The sequence below is a fragment of the Chelon labrosus genome (assembly GCF_963514085.1).
Source record: "Chelon labrosus genome assembly, chromosome: 18".
NCBI classification, from domain to species: Eukaryota; Metazoa; Chordata; class Actinopteri; order Mugiliformes; family Mugilidae; genus Chelon; species Chelon labrosus.
Window position 1 is genome coordinate 25,826,802 of NC_140351.1, and position 18,617 is coordinate 25,845,418.

The 18,617-nt window shown below is 41.1% G+C and overlaps 2 protein-coding genes across 3 annotated transcripts; one reads left to right on the forward strand and one right to left on the reverse strand.

Annotated features, from left to right (window-relative positions):
- The first annotated feature begins 52 nt into the window (after positions 1-52).
- On the forward strand, positions 53-10,003 carry apoob (apolipoprotein O, b). The gene is made up of 10 exons (XM_084566190.1): positions 53-93; positions 464-574; positions 1,911-2,033; positions 2,562-2,594; positions 5,031-5,085; positions 5,229-5,324; positions 6,416-6,507; positions 9,250-9,339; positions 9,417-9,496; positions 9,645-10,003. The coding sequence occupies exons 1-9, from the start codon at positions 76-78 to the stop codon at positions 9,459-9,461; spliced, it is 663 nt and encodes a 220-aa protein (XP_084422316.1). The 5' UTR covers positions 53-75; the 3' UTR covers positions 9,462-9,496; positions 9,645-10,003.
- Positions 10,004-11,841: 1,838 nt separating this feature from the next.
- On the reverse strand, positions 11,842-16,885 carry LOC311503139 (diamine acetyltransferase 1-like). Of its 2 annotated transcripts, XM_084565677.1 has the most exons (6): positions 16,458-16,867; positions 15,573-15,624; positions 13,670-13,750; positions 12,772-12,873; positions 12,635-12,675; positions 11,842-12,267 (listed from the first exon to the last, which is right to left on the reverse strand). In XM_084565677.1, exons 1-6 carry the CDS (start codon positions 16,518-16,520, stop codon positions 12,091-12,093), a joined length of 516 nt encoding a protein of 171 aa, XP_084421803.1. In that variant the 5' UTR covers positions 16,521-16,867; the 3' UTR covers positions 11,842-12,090. The 2 variants fall into 2 exon arrangements, with proteins under 2 accessions (XP_084421803.1, XP_084421802.1); XM_084565676.1 differs by having other exon boundaries at positions 12,635-12,873; positions 16,458-16,885.
- Positions 16,886-18,617: the final 1,732 nt, after the last annotated feature.

Consider the following 18,617-nt stretch of genomic DNA (forward strand, 5'->3'; position numbering starts at 1 on the left):
GTACAACGCGCATGCGTATCTTTTACTCGTGTACCTACCGCTTGCCGTAGAAAAGCGATAGTCACCCGAGTGATTATGTCTTATGTCAAACTGGTAAGTATTCCCATATATATTCACATTTTGTGGGCCTGTATACTATACACCTCTTAGGCAATGGTTGCCATTTAGTAAAACGAAAGTTTTGAATGTCACAGAATTGTAAGTCCACAAATAAGGGTTATTCAAACGTTGCTAAATGGGTGAGTAGCAAACGTTAGCACGTTGCTACCTTTTGTCGCTAACAGCTCAGTTTAAGAGGCCGTCATTATTGATCAGTTGTTGGCGTTAACAGTTTCACTATGTTCTCTCTGTTGTGTACTGTGTCTGAATTGGTGCTAAAATAATGTAACTATCACTGCAGACTTGTTTACCGCTGTTCGTCATCAATAACCGGTGTGTGTGTGTTCTCCCGATGTGCCGCTAGGTGTCACTGTGTGCCGCGGCTCCGGGGGTAACGAGCCTGCTGAGCGGCTCCGTGCTGGCTGCCAGTGAGGGGAAGAAGAAGAGCACACAGCCTCTCCTGAGCATTGATGAGGTGGGTTAATGAATAACCAGTCGAAGGGGTCAGGGCCAAAGCTGTTCTCCTTCCACCTCCATTCAGTTTACTTATTTGTTTTTGTATTCTGTGAGTTTGTTTACATTTTAACGTGTGTCAGATTTAAGATACAGTCACGGGTTATTTAACAGCCCTAAAATGTTGGGGGTTTCAGACTCACTTGCAAAAGTGAGTGAAAAATGAAAGACAAGAAATTAGATACAAATAAATATTAGAAAAAGGCAGCTGGACTTGTACAGTTTTTGAGAAGACGTTTCACCATTCAGTTCTAGGAGACTGGTGGGAAGTTCGAGGTTTAAATAGGAAACTCGTACTGAAACTTGTTTGTTGTGTAAACGGAAGAAACTGGCGCAGCTCATTTCAATTAACGATTGAGTACTTACCTGTCATTGAGGGGGACCCTTGTCCGTCAGAGGCTCCAATGTCAAGGTGTGAATGGGGTTGAAACTTCTTGGGGACAGAAGTTAAAACTGTATTGTAAATAGATGGCAGATTAAATCTCAGTCTACCTGCTCTGTTTAGAGAAGGTCTCTCCAGTCTGACATAGATGACTTCCTTTACTCTTCTGTCTTCTCTGGCTAAGATCAGAATCAGAATCAGCTTTATTGGCCGAGTATGTGTGCACATACAGGGAATTTGACTCCGGTAACTTTGCTCTCTTGTACAGAAACACACGGACCTTAAATAAGTGGAAGAAAAAAAAAAAATCTGAATCTGTACACATAAAATATACGATAAGGGCAGATATATACAACAAACCAGGGTTTTGTACAGTGACTACATACAATAGTGCAGAGTTATTGTTTATTGTTCATGTGAATGGTCTCACACTCTGTGACTCTGCTCAGAGTTCATCTGAGCGACAGCCCGGGGGAAGAAACTGTCCTTGTGTGGATGGTTTTGGCGTACAGTGCTCTGTAATGCCGGCCTGAGGGGAGGAGTCTAAACAGATTGTGACCAGGGTGTGAGGGGTCTGTGGAGATTTTACTGGTCCGCTTCCTAAACCTGGACTGGTACAGGTCCTGGATGGAGGGAAGGTCAGTACCAATTATCTTCTCTGCAGACCTGACTGTTCTCTGCAGTCTGTCCCTGTCATGCCTGGTGGCGGATCCAAACCAGACCGTGAAGGACGTCTTGACAGTGCCTTCCTGTATGTTAAAGAATTGACACTTAATGAAGCTCTGAATGAACCGCTCAGATCTCTCACACGATCCGGGTCAGATAACCTCATATCTCAACTCCCAGAAAAACTGAGGTCTTCTCCGGCCCACTTCTTTTGAATCATCCTTTTCACCTTTACTGCCGTTTGTTTCAGCTGCCGTCATTATACACCAGTCCTGAATCACAGCCTCGGTATGTGGAGCCGGAAGCGGGGCCGCTGGAAGAGGGCTTTGCATCGCTAAGGAAATGGACTGAGCCGTATACAGACCAGTGTCAGGTTTGTCTCCTCAGGTTGTTCTTGGGCTTGTCATGATTACAACCAGCTGCATGTTGGTAGTATCTCCACGACAGTTGTTGTCATGCTTGTGAACATCTATGTCTTGAGATTATGTTGCACTGTTGCTGCTTAGTTTTTAGCATGGAGTTTAGTATGACTTTTAGATCCAAAGAGATTTCTGTGAAGATCCTCATTCATCCGTGTCATCGTAAATCCAAAAAACAAAGCTGAAGCAAAGAGAACTGGATATGTAAGGTTTCTGGAAGATGTTTCATGCATGCAGCTTCTTTGGTTCTAAAAATGGGGAGGTGGGGTTTTAATAGAAACATCTGTGGGTGTTGCACATCAGATGATATGATATGATTCTGCAAAGCTTTCATCATATTCAGAAAGAAATCCTATTTTCCGGAGGTTACGTACTCAAGGGTGCTATTAGCTTGGTTATCACTTTCCAACCTGCTGTCTCATTTTCTTAGTAGTTCATTTTTTGTAATAAACCGAAATCAACAACTTTTGATTCTTTTGCAGCAAACGAGACAGGCTGCAAAGGAGAAATTTGAGGTGAGTGAACCTACCTGTTAAAATAATATGATTTTAAGTCATGTGGGCCCCATTCAGACCAATTACAATAACATCTGTCCTGGACAATCCAATCGCAAATGGCCATCTTTTATTACCTGTGTTCACGCCTGCCATTAAATGCATCTCCACATGCATACCCAGACAACACTCGAGATTACATGGCCTATGATATCCCTATGCCTAAGAGCTGCCTGTGCTTGCTGCACTGCCTCTTTTGGGTTCCACTTCCTCCCTTTCTTAACAGTGGGCGCTGCACTCCTAACCACTGGATCCTTCGACTGAGTGAGAGTCATTTCCAGTCTAACTTTAGCGCACTTAAACTCCTCTGTTAGGCTGGTAACTGGGAGCTCCAGAATGCCTTTCCCATACAAGGCTGTGTCACTTAAGCAGCGTGGGACACCAAGCCACTTTCTGATAAATGAATTAATCATTCTTTCCAACTTTTCTACCTTTGAGAGGGCAACCTCATACACTGTCAGCGGCCACATTAACTGGGGCAGTAGACCAAATTGCAAGCACTACAATTTTAACTTCCCTGGTAGCCCTGACCAGTCTATGCTTGAAATGCCTTGAATCATTTCCTGCCTCAACCCTTCAAACTGCGCCTTATCACTAAGACTTGCATCATACCATCTTCCGAAACTCTTCACTGGCTTCTCCAGCACTGTGGGAACTACCTCATCATTTATAACAAACTTCTTATCTACTATCTTTCCTTTAACAATTGAAATACTCCTGGATTTAATAGGCTTCACTTTCATCCTAGCCCACTGCAAGTTGCTGTTTAGCTTATCCAGCAATCTTCTGGTACAAGGAGCGGTTGGCGTTGTAGTCGTCATGTCGTCCATGTAGGCCCTAATCGGGGGGAGACGAAGCCCTCCCTGCAGCCTTTCTCCACCTACCACCCATTTGGACGCCCTAATAATGACCTCCATTGCCATTGTAAAGGAGAGATTGTACATCCTGCCATGATGCCTACCTCCAGCTGCTGCCATGCTGTAGAGTACTCTGCTGTGGTAAAGCAGAGTTGAATGTCGGTAGGCTTTGACTAAGTTTTTTATACTACCTGGAACTCTAGAGAAGTTAAATGCTTCCCATAACAAACTGTGGCACTGACCCAAAAGCATTAGCCAGGTCTAAGAATACAACATGCAGGTCTCTCTTCTCTTGCTTTGCTAACTGAATTTGGTGCCAAATCATACTGGTGTGCTCTAAGCATCCAGAGAAGCCGGGAGTCCCAGCCTTTTGCACCGACGTATCAACTAGTCTGTTTTTCACCAAGTAACTGGACAACCTCTGTGCCACAGCACTGAAGAAAATCTTCCCCTCAACATTAAGTAGACTAATTGGTCTAAACTGGCTTATTTCCAACAAGTCCCTCTCTTTGGGAATAAAAATCCCCCCTGCCCTGCGCCATGCCTTGGGAATAACCTGTTTCTTCCATACTACCTTCATCAATTTCCACAGGAACCTCAGCACATCTGGTGCACTCTTATACAGCCGGTAGGGGACCCCATTAGGTCCCGGGGCTGAAGAGGCTCTTGCACGTCTTACCACTTCTTGAACCTCTTTCCACCTTAGTGGGCTATCATCACACTGGCTAACTATTTCACCAATAGGTGGAATATCAGAGGGTAGTGCCAACTTTCTAAACCTGTCCGTATCTTTATGCACCTCCTCCAAATACTCCTCAAGCTTCTCTTTCGGTACCGTGAGGTTACCATTCTTTTCCTTGCTAAATAGCGACTTCACAAACCTAAATGGGTCCTTATAAAATGCTAGTCTAGCCCGCTCTTTCCTTTTCCTATTTTTCCTAATGTTCTCCGCCCTTCTTAATGCTGCCAACCGCTCCCTCACATCTGCCTGTCAAAATGTGACTTCCTGTTTCTTGTTCGCATATGTGAAAACATTTAAGATGACATGTTCCAAAAAAACTTTATGCACTAATCAGCCATAACATTATGACCCTCAAACTTGATGGTAGAAGCAGGAAAAATGTTCCAGTGGAAGAATATGAGAAACCTTGACTCTGGACAAACTGTGATGGCTAGATAACTGTGCCAGAGCATCTTTATAACTGTATCTCTTGTGGGAAGTACCCATCAAAAGTAGTCCATGGAAAGAAAAGAACTGGATGGACTGCCAAGGATTGAGAAGGCTGACTCTATGTGGTCCAATCCAACAGACGAGCTACTGTAAAAAGGAGTCAGATCACAGCCTGGCTGCTGCTATCTTCTTAGTGTCGGATACCACAACAACCATCAGAGGTATAAAAGAGTTCATGCCTCAGGACAAAGAGGACCTACACAATTTTAGGTGGTCTTAATGTTATGGCTGATCAGTGCATATATAAAAATGAATGTAGCCTGCCCTTCTCTGTGTCTCTGTCTCTTTCTGACGATCTTTGAACCATAGCTAGTGTACAGGACTTTGGAGCCCACCATCAACACGTCAGTAACAGCTGTCACAGGTGGGAAAACACACTCTGTCAGCAGGATCAAGAGAACTGTTAATGGTGTGATCAAAACATCTAGAAAATACAGTCCAATTAAAGAATCTGAGTATTTATTTTTTTTTTTTAAATACACCCTCTGCACTTCTTCCGTCCTTCAGATGCATACCAGTTCCTCAGTGACCCTCCTCCTGATCTGTACCCCAGTGTGGCTGTGGTGGGTTTCTCTGGCTTCCTGGGGCTTTATTTGGCAAAAGGTAACCTGTTTTCTCTACATTCTGTTCTGGAGGCTAATCAGGTCAGAGGTGGCAGACAGCCTGATAGCAAGCCAGGAGTTATTGTTTTGCGGAGTAACTCCAGGTTGTTCCAGATAAGGAGAGAATTTGCAACCATGAAAATGTTTTATACTTCTGTATTTATCTGCCTGTTAGTTTGTTTAATAAGATTGGAAGCTTCCTGAATTCTCTATTCTTATCTGTTAACTCTAAAGTGGATGCACCACTCTTTGGATAATATTTCTCCCTGTACTCTAGTTCGATACATGTTTTAAGAACATAGAGGAATAATACTTTATGCAGTCAAAGTGACGGATGCATACAAATTATCTAAAAAATAAATAAAATAAAACCTAATCATCAACTCAACTCATGATAGCTGTACAGGTTATTTTAAACCCTTGGCGCTTCAGTTTTAGGTCAGCATTTATACCTGTGGCATCATAACTAATTTCGACACAAAGACATGACACATATTTTTAATTTCAGTGTAAAGTTGACTTACTGAGGATATCTCATATCTCATCTCCAGCATTGACAAGTGTCCCTAAATCCACAAAGAAATAATTTATGTAACTGCAGAATTTGACAGAAAGTAAATTCATAAGCTGTATGTCCATGCACTGCATATTGGAACCAATAATAGTTAATTGTGCATACTTGTAATTAAAGGTGGTCTGTTAAAGTTTTTTGGATGTATTGGGTTTGGCTGAATCGCAATCTGATCATTTTTTAAATGCCTAGATATTGGCCCGATACCGATGTACCAATACCAATCAGGACAACCCTTCTTTTAATGGTGACAATGTTAATGTTAATAGAATATTTTCCTGTTGCAGCATCAGAGCTGTTTGTTTAAATATTTACATACAAACCTGTTTTTTTTTCTCTCTTATCAAATCAAGTAACTTGGTAAGTAGTCACTAATAAACAGTGCTGCTGAAGAGCTGCCTTCTGCCGCAGAGATTAGATATTCAGTCAGTCAATACAATGTGACGAGCAGAACGAAAGGTTGTGACCGTTCTTAGCTCTGAGACACTTTGAACTCTGAACCCTGTTTCTGTATCTTTCAGGCTCCAGAGTGAAGCGTCTGGTATTTCCAGTCGGACTCATGGCCCTGAGTGCCTCCATGTTTTACCCTCAGCAGGCCACTACCTTGTTAAAGGTGTGTGTTTATACACTACAACCCAGCATGTACTGGATGTGGTTATGCGGAGTATTGTGGGAACAAAGCAACTTCTGCCTTCAGTGAAATGTTTTGTAAATGAATCAAATTAAAGCATCCTGAACACATTAAATCACTAAAAGTAAAAACATTGTCCTGATTAGGTTTTATCAGTTATCTTCCTACAGAGTGCAGTGAACAGAAAAAGTAGGCTGATTTAGAGAGTCTCAGTGCGTTGTCTCTTTGTGTAGTCCCAGGCTGACCTCATAATGTTGAGCATTCTGTTAAAAAAAACAAATTCAAGCTTTTAGACTTTTAGAAAGTTTGAACTTGTTTTTAGAAATAGTTTTGTCCTTGGCCCCTAACTAGTTTTGAACAAATTTTAAGTTAGTTTTAGAATAGTTTTGGACTAGTTTGAGACCTGATTCATGACTTTAGTTTGGACATATTTAGGACCTGTTACTGGGCTCGTCTTAGTCTTGTTTTCGAATTGATTTTAGGCCTGTGTTGGACTTGTTTGTGGACTAGTTGTAGTTTTTGTTTCAGACTGGTTTTGGAAAAACTTGGTATTAGTCATTGTTTTTAACTTGTTTTTGTTTTGGAAATAGTTTGGACGAGTTTTAGGCTTTTGTTTTAGACATTTGTCGGACTAGTTTTAGTCTTTGCTCGAGACTTGTTTCAGACCTGTTTTGGACTAGTTTTAGTATTTGCTTCAGACCTGTTTTAGTATTTGCTTCATTTGCAACTGTCATACAGTCAGGAAACAGCTGCCAGCACCTGTTTTAATTTTAACTAGAAGGCTTGTCATAGAGTATTTTTACTGGAAGCCTCTTGGTAATATCACACCCTGGCCTCTCAATCTGTATCTGTCATGATCTGACGGCTTTGATTAAAACTTTCCAGCCGGTTATCTGTGCTTTTGTACATTTGATCTGACACGTTTCCTTTTGGGAAAGGGTTGTGCTTCCGTGCAGGAAGACCAGACTGTGAATTGTGCTTCTAATGTCCACTCATGTCTGGTTCATTTTATTTACTGTATTTCCTTTACACGGACACAGACAGGGACACACCCTGACATGGTCACACTGTGGGCACAAATTCATGCTGTGATGAAACGAGTGCAGAGAGTAGCTATGAAAACACGTAATAAAAATTTGTTTTTTTTAAAAAAATTCACAGATATTGGGAGGTATCTGTGAAATCTGTGTCATGAAACCAGTAAAATAAAGAAAAACACTGCACTTTTCAGACCAGTTTTGGGGTAGTTTTTTGATTGGATTTAGTCTTCATTTTGGACATTATTTGGACAGGGTTTAGTCTTTGTTTTGGACATTACTTGGACTGGTTTTAGTCTCTGTTTTAGATTAATTTCAGATCTGTTTTTGGACTAGTTATAGTCTTTGTTTTCTACATTGTTTTAGATAAGTTATAGTATTTGTTTTAGACATTTTTGACTTGGTTATAGCCCTTTTTTTGGACATTTTTTGGCGTAGTTATAGTACTTGCTTTGGACTAGTTTATTTAGTCTCTATATATTATCTGAAATAACCTGCAGGAAGGGAAAGCTGAAATGATATGATTATTATTTACCGTCTAAGAAATAAGAGATAATATACACTGCCTCGCCCAAAAAAAAGTCGCCACCTGGATTTAACTGAGCAAATAAGTACGAGCCTCTTATTGGATAATTACTGCATGGGTGATTATCTTTCAGCTGGCAACAAGTTATTTAACCCCAACTGATGCAATGAGTAGCTTCTGATTTCATAAACAGCCATGTTGAAAGACACATCCCGTGGTTTTGGAAAAGATGTTAGTCTGTTTGAGAAGGGTCAAATCATTGTCATGCATCAAGCAGAGAAAACATCTAAGGAGATTGAAGAAACTACTAAAATTGGCAACGCATTATTAAAAACTGGAAGGATAGTGGAGAACCATCGTCTTCCAGGAAGAAATGTGGTCGGAAAAAAATCCTGATTGACAACAGTAGAACTCAGGGCTATGTTTAATAGTGAAAGTAAGATCATTTCCACACATACAATGTGAAGGGAACTCAAGGGATTGGGACTGAACAGCTGTGTAGCCTTAAGAAAACCACTGATCAGTGAGGCTAACTGGAAAAAAAAGGCTTCAATTTGCTAGGGAGCATAAAGATTGGACTCTGGAGCAATGGAAGAAGGTCATGTGGTCTGATGAGTCCAGATTTACCTTGTTCCAGAGTGATGGGCACATCAGGGTAAGAAGAGAGGCAGATGAAGTGATGCACCCATCATGCCTAGTACCTACTGTACAAGCCTGTGGGGGCAGTGCTATGATCTGGGGTTGCTGCAGTTGCTCAGGTCTAGGTTCAGCAACATTATGTGTCCAAAGAATGAGGTCAGCTGACTACCTGAATATACTGAATGACCAGGTTATTATTCCTATTGTTGTAATCAATGCTTAAAGGCAAAATATTAGAAAGTGAGACCGTTTTTTTGGCGACGACTTTTTTTTTTTGGCCAGGCAGTGTACAATAAACTAAAGGGCAGGAATCTGAATGCATGATGGCAAGCCATCCATAGTGTGTTACAGTCAAAGTGTGACCGCCTGTTTCTTATTTACCCATGAGGACTTTTGAAGTGACACATTCCGAAAACACTTTACATTGATACATTGAGCAGCCAAAACATTTGATAAGATATTTGAAAGGAATAAATCTGATTCTCTGGCTAGTCAATTTAATCTTTCTTGTATTTCGTCAAGATGAGTCGAGACTCGGCATACACATGGACTGAGCAGGGGCGTGTTGCCATGGAGACTCTGTGGAAAGATCCACCGTTTGGCAGAAAGAAGGTGAGTTATCTGGCTTTCCTAACAGTTTTCATGTGTTAACTGTTCTTTTCTGACTTTTGTGTCTGTTCTTTGAAAAGCCTGAGAAGAAAGAGCGAACGGAGAGAAACGACACAACCAGCTGAGGAAGATGCACAACTCTTCATCCATTAACACACATGTACGACATGAATGCTTGGTATATTTCACACACAAACTCCACAAGTGTGGACATAGGCACTTGACTGACTGCATTAAGTTCAGACTATCCCTTTACCACCTCTTCCAAGAAGCATGTTTATTTAATTCTGCTCATTTTAACCTTGCAGGTCTCTCCATGGCAGGCTTCCAGATATTCAGAGATATAACTCATTTATTCTGGTTCTTGGAAAACTTCTCGACACTCATTCAGCATTCCAACTTCCTCCTTCCTCCACAGACCTCGGCAGTTACAAGTTAATTACGCGTGATTTCTGCCGCCTGCACCTTTAGAAACTCAGAAAAGAAATCAAGATTAGAATTAGTCGAAACCAATTAAAAAATTATGTTTTGTTAATGCTTGTAAGAATTTGCTCCTTCTATCCGTCTTACTTATTCTCCATGTTATTTTCTCTTCAACTTTTAATTTTCATGTCTAATAATGCACTGTATATACTCTGTGTCATTAAATCTGGTATTTAACACTAATTTGTTTTATGAGGCATTTGAGTTTTACAGGGTCATACTTTTATTATTTCTGGATACACCATTTCTTTTGATTACAGTACAGAGTACAGAACAAGGGAAATGCAAGCATGTCCAAAAGAAATATTAACTTAAAAGTAATACTTAATAAGTGTTTTATTGTCTAAATCTTCACATTGTCTTCTGCATGGTGCAGAACTGTTAATATACTGAAAACCTCAAATCTTTTATCTCATGAGTGGAAAGACCACCATTCCTTTCCTCACAGTGTCTTTCACATGTTTTTAAAGCCAAATCAGAATTATTTGATGCCGACCGTCTTATCTACCAAGCATCAGTTAGAGTAAGCGCTCTTTGTTCTCCACCTAGCTGATGCTTTTCTATTCAGAAACTTGAAAAAATACTTATGTAAAAAATAGATGAGTCCAACAGGAAGCATTACAGACCAAGGTCGCATCCTGCTGTTCTGATCAGCAGGATCGTCTGATTCACAGCTGAATGTGACAGCTGTGGAGGATGTTTAGTCTCACTCGTCTTATTCCCTCCGTTTTTTTCTCTTTAAGTTTTATTTTGAACTCACTAATCTTACATTTCAAACAAAATCAGCTGACTGCTAAGAAGCATCTGTACAAGAAAAACTTCAGACAAGACCCTCATCAGATGCTTGAAAGTGATTTAAGTTCCCCAAATCTTGGTAGACCATGAGACATACACTTAACAAAAATATAAACGCAACACTTTTGTTTTTGCTCCCATTTTTCATTAGCTGAACTCAAAGATCTAAAACATTTTCTATATACACCAAATAACCATTTCTCTCAAATATTGTTCACCAATCTGTGTAAATCTGTGATAGTGAGCTCTTCTCCTTTGCCGAGATAATCCATCCCACCTCACAGGTGTGGCATATCAAGATGCTGATTAGACAGCATGAATATTGCACAGGTGTGCCTTAGGCTGGCCACAATAAAAGGCCACTCTGAAACATGCAGTTTTGTTTTATTGGGGGGGGGGGGGTCAGAAAACCCGTCAGTATCTGGTGTGACCACCATTTGCCTCACGCAGTGCAACTCATCTCCTTCGCATAGAGTTGATCAGGTTGTTGATTGTGGCCTGTGGAATGTTGGTCCACTCCTCTTCAATGGCTGTGTGAAGTTGCTGGATATTGGGAGGAACTGGAACACGCTGTCGTATACGCCGATCCAGAGCATCCCAAACATGCTCAATGGGTGACATGTAAGGTGAGTATGCTGGCCATGCAAGAACTGGGATGTTTTCATCCCAGTTCAGAGAACACCTCTCCAACGTGCCAGACGCCATCGAATGTGAGCATTTGCCCACTCAAGTCGGTTATGACTACAAACTGGAGTCAGGTCGAGACCCCGATGAGGACAGCGAGCATACAGATGAGCTTCCCTGAGACGGTTTCTGACAGTTTATGCAGAAATTCTTTTGGCAAACCGATTGTTGAAGCAGCTGTCCAAGTGGCTGGTCTCAGACGATCTTGGAGGTGAACATGCTGGATGTGGAGGTCCTGGGCTGGTGCGGTTACACGTGGTCTGCGGTTGTGAGGCCGGTTGGATGTACTGCCAAATTCTCTGAAACGCCTTTGGAGACGGCTTATGGTAGAGAAATGAACATTCAATTCACGGGCAACATCTGTGGTGGACATTCCTGCTGTCAGCATGCCAATTGCACGCTCCCTCAACACTTGCGACAATCTGTGGCATTGTGCTGTGTGATAAAACTGAACATTTTAGAGTTTCAGAAATTTTCATTTTGGAAAAATCTAAATTCTCTTAACCTGAGGGGTGATGGATTGAAAAAGAAAAGACTGACATGTGTGATCAGTTTGACTTTATTGAAACTTGATCAAGTGATCTTACACCAAAAAAGAAAGGTTAGAAGAAACATGACTGATTTAGAGATACATATTAGAAACACTGAACTATAGAATCATTTTACTGTGATAAACTATTCTCCTTGTTTAGAAGCTGAACTTCTAGAAATGTGAAGGGAGAGGAAAGCCGAGTCAGTTGATGCTCGGACTCCATTTCCGTCTCTTCCTCCTCCACTCTGTCAGACCACCCTTCATTCCTCGGCTGGAGTGGCCATCTTAACGAGGCTGTCCTTATCGAACCTGAAGAGCCTCCAGCCTTCCTCCTGGGAGAGGTCTTCAGCACCGCGCCGCTTGTAGAACTGGACCGATGGCTCGTTGTTCTCCGCCACCACAAACATCATGCCGGTGCAGCGTGTCTTCATCGCCAGCTGAAAGAGAGAGACAGAAAAAAGAAAAGGTCAAAATAGATGCAGCAGAAGACGGCATGTCCAGGGTTTCAGTCCTTTACACTATATCCTACATTACCATAATGCACTTGACTGTAGCTGTTGCCTATTGTCCAGGCTTCCTGGCCCCGCTCGTTCTCAGATATTTAGTTACAAAATAATATATCAAGTTACAAAATAACAAATCTAACTAATCATATGGCATATTTACAGAAAAAATACTATGATATTAGAAAAAGAGATAAAAGTGAACTAAAACATTTAGTAGTGGGTAATATGTGTGCAGAGAGCAGCTCCAAATAAAATTTTGCTGTTCGTGGTACAAACTTTATCATGGTCTCATACTCACATCACTGAGGTGCCGCAGGATCTCTGAACCGATACCCGCTCCTAGAAACAGAGGAGAGGCAGAAAAAGACAGAGCTGATTGATAAATAAGATGCAGGAAGCAGTGAAACATGAATATAATCCGCTGAGGTGTTTCACCTCTGTACTCATCCATAACATAGAACTCCTCCAGGTAGAGCTGCTTGCCAACCCAAGGGTCGTAAGTGAAGTAGTACATGGCAAACCCCACCACCTTTGGATCTGTGGTGAGACAAGATAAAACTTTCTAAAAACAACGGAATTCACATCAAACCATTCAGCAAAATAATGGTTGCATATGAAAAGAAAACTCAAAGATGATAAAATATAAAATGAGAGAAATCCCTACTGAAGGGAAAGTCAGTTTTGATTTCCAGAGCTGATCAAGTAAATCTACAGATATATGCATTGTGTATGTATCTATTTTCCAGGTATATTAAAGTGTAACAGTTGTAAACATATCACATTTGTATTCATTTTATTTGAGTGAGTATGTTGCTATCAAATTACAATTGCCCATGAGGCATCAAAACTTGAATTTATCAGCAGCCGTGATGTGATTACCGGCAACTGTTGTTTTGAGATGATGATATTGAAGATCTATGATATTTAGAAATATATAAAAACATCAAGTACTCCAGGTATAAAACAGCTCAGTCACATTTTGTCAGGAAGGTCTGAATGCAAACAGAAAGTGAATAAATATCTGTCGAGCTCAATAAATTATGTGTGACTACAGCAGGCTCCACGTACGAGGAGACCTATATCACATGGAGGAAAACTCGCACAAAAAGATTTCAATCACTTTATCAAGGCAACCCGATGGAGCTTGATGACTCCTGGTGAAACCATGCGAAGCTGAAAGTGAAATACAGGCTGCTTTCCTTTATGCGTTTTCAAATCAAATCCATTTACTATCACTGCACAGCTGTACAATGAAATTTAGTGCAGATGCAGGACAAACGATAATAATTGTTAATAACAGTTTAATCACTTGACAGTGCTTAATGTTTAGTACCATCACTGATGTTCTCTCCAGGGATTTCAGCAATGATGCATTGGTAGAATGGGGTGTCACCAAATCCATCCTCAAGGAGTTCTATAAAGAAGAAATTACTTTTAGGCAAACACAAAGGGAAGAGTAGTGAACGGTTCTGCTCAGACCTGGTATTGACATGCATTGTGGCAGAACTGATCACGAGCCAATGTCTCCAAGTATGAGTCTTATCACCTTGATATCGCTACTGATTTCCTGAATTATTTTTGATTCACAGCGTCTCAATTTGATTCCTATTTATTCATTTTGAGATAGTTTGGTTTTGAAACAATTTTATTCAGTTATAACAGATTTTCACAAAACTAATGTCATTGGTTAGAGAAATTTGTAGTATATCCCCAGTAATTTCCCTCTAGTGTCGCATCGTTCACATGTCTTTGCTTTTATGCAACTCTTCTCAGTCGTTAGATCCAATCAGCTTTTAGTTTTGACAGTGCTCTGAGTTTTGGATCCCCCTCACACTTGGTTGTCTCATGATGTATGATTTCCAACAAGAGGATGCAGGATATGGCGTGTATTTAAAAAAAATAAAATGGATTTTGTGAATCCCTATCGGTTCATTCAAATCAAGACTGCTTTGAAACAGAAAATAGTTTTTTTTTAATCCAGCCCTAATGCCCACTGTTCATTGGATCATCCAGGGCAGGGATGGGCAACTGGCGGCCCAGGGGCCGCACACGGCCCGCGACCACACTCGAAGTGGCCCTTAGATTAATTTTTGATAATTATAAAAATGTGTCCTCTGCGGCACTGAATCAGTTGTAATGACACAGTCGGCCACTAGATGGCGCCTCTAATGCAGACGCCACCTCGTACACGCTTTCGCCGGGTCTTCGCCACCAGTGAAGAAGAGACGTTGCGCCATGGCTAAGAGCGGAGGAGAGAGAAAATTTGATCGAGAAAATCATGTGTGTGTTTCAGGTGTTTCATCTGTTCACAGAATTTAAAAGCACACCTATGTGCTTAGTCTGCTTAGAGACGTTATCCGCCATGAAAGATTTCAATTTGAGTTGCCGCTACAACATAGCCTGACGAGCCAGACCCACATTAAATGTAGGGTCTGGGCACTCTCCATAGACAGGGCTCAACCGGAGGGGTGGGATAAACGGTTGTCTTTCAAACTCCCTCTCCACGCAATAGGATAGAACTACAACCAATCAGAGCAACGAAGAAGGTGACGTAGTCAGAGCGACGGAAAAGAGAGTTCCTTTCTCAGAGAAAAGCTTAACTTCAAGTCTTTCAGAGTGGCGGCCAAAGCCGATTCGAAAGAAAGTTGTTCGCTAGCAGCAGCCATCGCTCTGGTAGTTCTAGCAGGATGGGGAATTCACGCGTAATTCACGGAACTTATGGTCGCAGGTCAGTCGTCATCATGTTAAGCCCGCCCACCGACTCGTGATTGGCCCGGTACATCTTGGATTTTTCGAAACTCAAGTCAACGGAGAGTAACTAGACTGCCCCTGGAAGCAAATGTACTTTGCTGCCGCTAGGGGCGCGTCTAGATTCTAGGCTAGCTACAACACGTTGCACAAAGCTAAATACGAGAAGTATACTGAAGCTGCAAGGGCTGCTATCGTAGCAGATCTTAAATCAAAAGTACGCAAACAACAGCGACTTTTTACCAGTGCCCACTGCTGGTAGTGGTGAGGTAGAGTGGGTATACAGGGAAAATGCATATACATATACATATACATATACGTATATACACACAAACATATTTAAAATGGCAGTTTTAAGTGTGCGGTCCTATGTGGCCCTCTGGTAGTGTCGATGAAAAATTGTGGCCCCCTCCATCATTTAAGTTGCCCACCCCTGATCTAGGGTGTATGTTAATAACAGGTCTAAACTGGATGCAACTAAAACTCACCTTTCTCAGTCAGTGTCACCTGGTGCTCCATCTCTTCGTATTTAGCAAGCTCCTGGGACAAGAGAGAATAAAATAATGTGATGTAAAGACTGGCTGTTTGACTCTAGTAGACAACAAACACAGACTCTGTTAAAGTTTAAAACATCTCATAACAATAACTCAGCTTTTATTCTTCATTGAACATTAAGGCCATGGCAAAGAATTTGCTTTTTAAAAGGCTGGAAACACCACTTATAAGCAGCGGTCAAGTCACAGTATATTATGATATAAATCCTTAATCAACTGTTAATGCACCTGTTGTGGCCTCCTCATAGAAAACTACCCTGACAAGCACACAAAAATTGAGTTTCTTGTCTATAAACAGAATATGACCATAACATATTAGACATATGTGATATATATGTGTCATAAATGCGTGTTACTATTTATTTTGTTCACAAAAGATGTTATCTTAAGGCTTCATTTTGGATTTTGGGAACCGCTTTCTCATGTTTGCCAGAATAAATAACGATATAACGAGAGAAAATGCTCATGATTATGATGTTACATATACCGGACGTTACACAACTCCAATAACACTTCATCGGGGTCAACCTTGATATTTAAAAAAACAAAAAACAACATGAGCAGGACGACAGACGGACCATATTTGGAGAACTGGCAGCGGCTGTCTGAAAACAAAGGCACTGATCTAACACTCTGAAAACCTGAGGAAGTTTTCCATCTGCCTCTTTGTCACCATAACGAGGTTTAAGGCGTTGTCTGTCTTTAATCTCTCATTGTCATCGGAAACAGCCCAGCCAAGCTAACGGTTAGCAAAACTAACGGATAGGTTTTTTTAACCAAATATCTGTTTGTTTTTTTTGGTTGGTCCTAGAGGCCTACCTTCACCAATCGTAATATATCAGACACATCCCGGGGTTCAGCCTTTCGTAATTTATACTCCATTTTCTTCTTTTACTCTTTTTTCCTTTCGTAAGAAGTCCTCTATATGTGAAGTGGAAGATTAGATGCTTCTTCATTCGCTTCAGAATGGCTTTTCCTCCACAGTCAGCCTCTGGTCCGGACGCGTTCGTCGAGCCAAGAACATCCAGTTACGATCACCCTCGGCTGGGTCGCTGCCGTTCAACAACCCGTTCCTTTGTTTACATCGTGAATTTATACCAGGCTCGCGCTGGAATGTGGTTTGTCAGTTCACGCGTCTCTCAGATTTCTGACCAATGACACGCGCTGGAGTCCTTTACCTAATTGGAGCACAGCAAAAGGTCACGTATAGAGACTATTTTCGCTCTGTCATAAGGTGTTGCAAGGACTAAGACTCCTCCAATTACTAACAATTGTTTCATCCCCTACCACCTACAAAAGCGGGAAAACATAGCTGAGCTGTTTACTGTTACATACGTCTAAATAATAAATAAGAACATAGAATATGCAAATAATATAGAAAAACTGAGTTAAAGGTCTGAGAAATAAATGAAGAACTGTTTAAGTAGAAAGGGAAGTATACAGGTTGTGCATTAACAAAGTGATAAGCCAGCCCAGACACTATCTCTGTTAATGTAATGTATATTGACTTATGGGGGTGAATAAGAGCGTCTTCAAATGGATGTCTTTCAGTCATTTTATTAGGGCCTGAGCAATGAAGTGCAGGGGCCCAACAGGCCATGCAACGGAGTTGCAAAGACCCTATTGTTTTCAAACTGTTTATTTTTTTAATCCATTTTATTTTTTTAGTTATTTTTTTAGTGTCTTTGCTCCAATGTTATCATGCCTAAACGGTCCTGAAAATTTGCAGACGCCTTCATTCGCCTGAAAAAATTAATCTATAAGGCCCTTGAGCACAGGCGTGGCAAAATGGCTCTGTAGCGCCATCTACGGACCAGCAAATTTACAGCAAAATACAGCATTTTACCGCTAATCATTCATCCAAACCTTCTAAATCACGGTATCATGATGTATTTTTTGCATTCTGGGAAATTTAACCCAAACTACACATTGGAAGCTGGATCCGTTCAGACGGCACAGTGGCGAGGTGGTTAGCACTGATGCCTCACAGCGAGAAGGTCCCAGGTTTGGGTTTCTGTGTGAAGTTTGCATGTTCTGCCTGTGTCTGCGTGGGTTCTCTCCGGGTACTCCGGATTCCTCCCACCATCCGAAGACATGCTGGTTAGGTTAATTGGTGATTCTAAATTGGCCGTAGGTGTGCATGTAAGTGTGAATAGTTGTCTGTCTCTCTGTGTTAGCCCTGCGCCTGATGACAGCCGCGACCCTTCACAGGACAAGCGATTACAGAAAATGGATGAATGAATGAATGAATGATATCTGCACATGGGACACAGAAATATACAAAAGAAGACATACAACAACAGTCAGAATATGATACATAATAACCACAAATAAATGCAAAAAAGAGACATAAAGAATATTCATATAAATGCAAGGAAAGTAAAACTGTGGGGTTACTGCAGGTCTCAGGGGATACACTGGGGTAACAATGCACCGTGGCACAATGCATAGTCTGTGCAGTTGAATGTATTCTCTCTGTGGCATCAAAGTACGTTAAAACAGCTTCACACACACGCATACCCACACAGACAACCCACCAGAGAGAAATGCAATGGCTCCATCTGCTGAATATATTAGCACAGTACTTGAAATGGTGCCAGAATTAAGGAGACTGTCAGTCATTTCACTTTGACACTTTGATTTGAATTCAGCGAAAACTCACATGTTTCGCATTAAATCATCATGACAAGGGTAAGGCTGTAGGAGTATTGACATATGGATGTGTGCACACTGTTAAGATTTTTCCTATAAAATAACAGTAAAGAACTGGCAGCAGGGTTGCCATTATGTTACTGTAAAATGAACATTTTTTTACTGTCAATAAAATTTACAGTTTTGTACTGTTATTGAAAAATACAGTATGGGGCTGTTTTTTATTACTTTCCTGTATAAAAACAGTAAAGAACTGGCAGCAGGGTTGCCATTATGTTACTGTAAAATTACATATTTTTACTGTCACTAAAATTTACAGTATTGTGC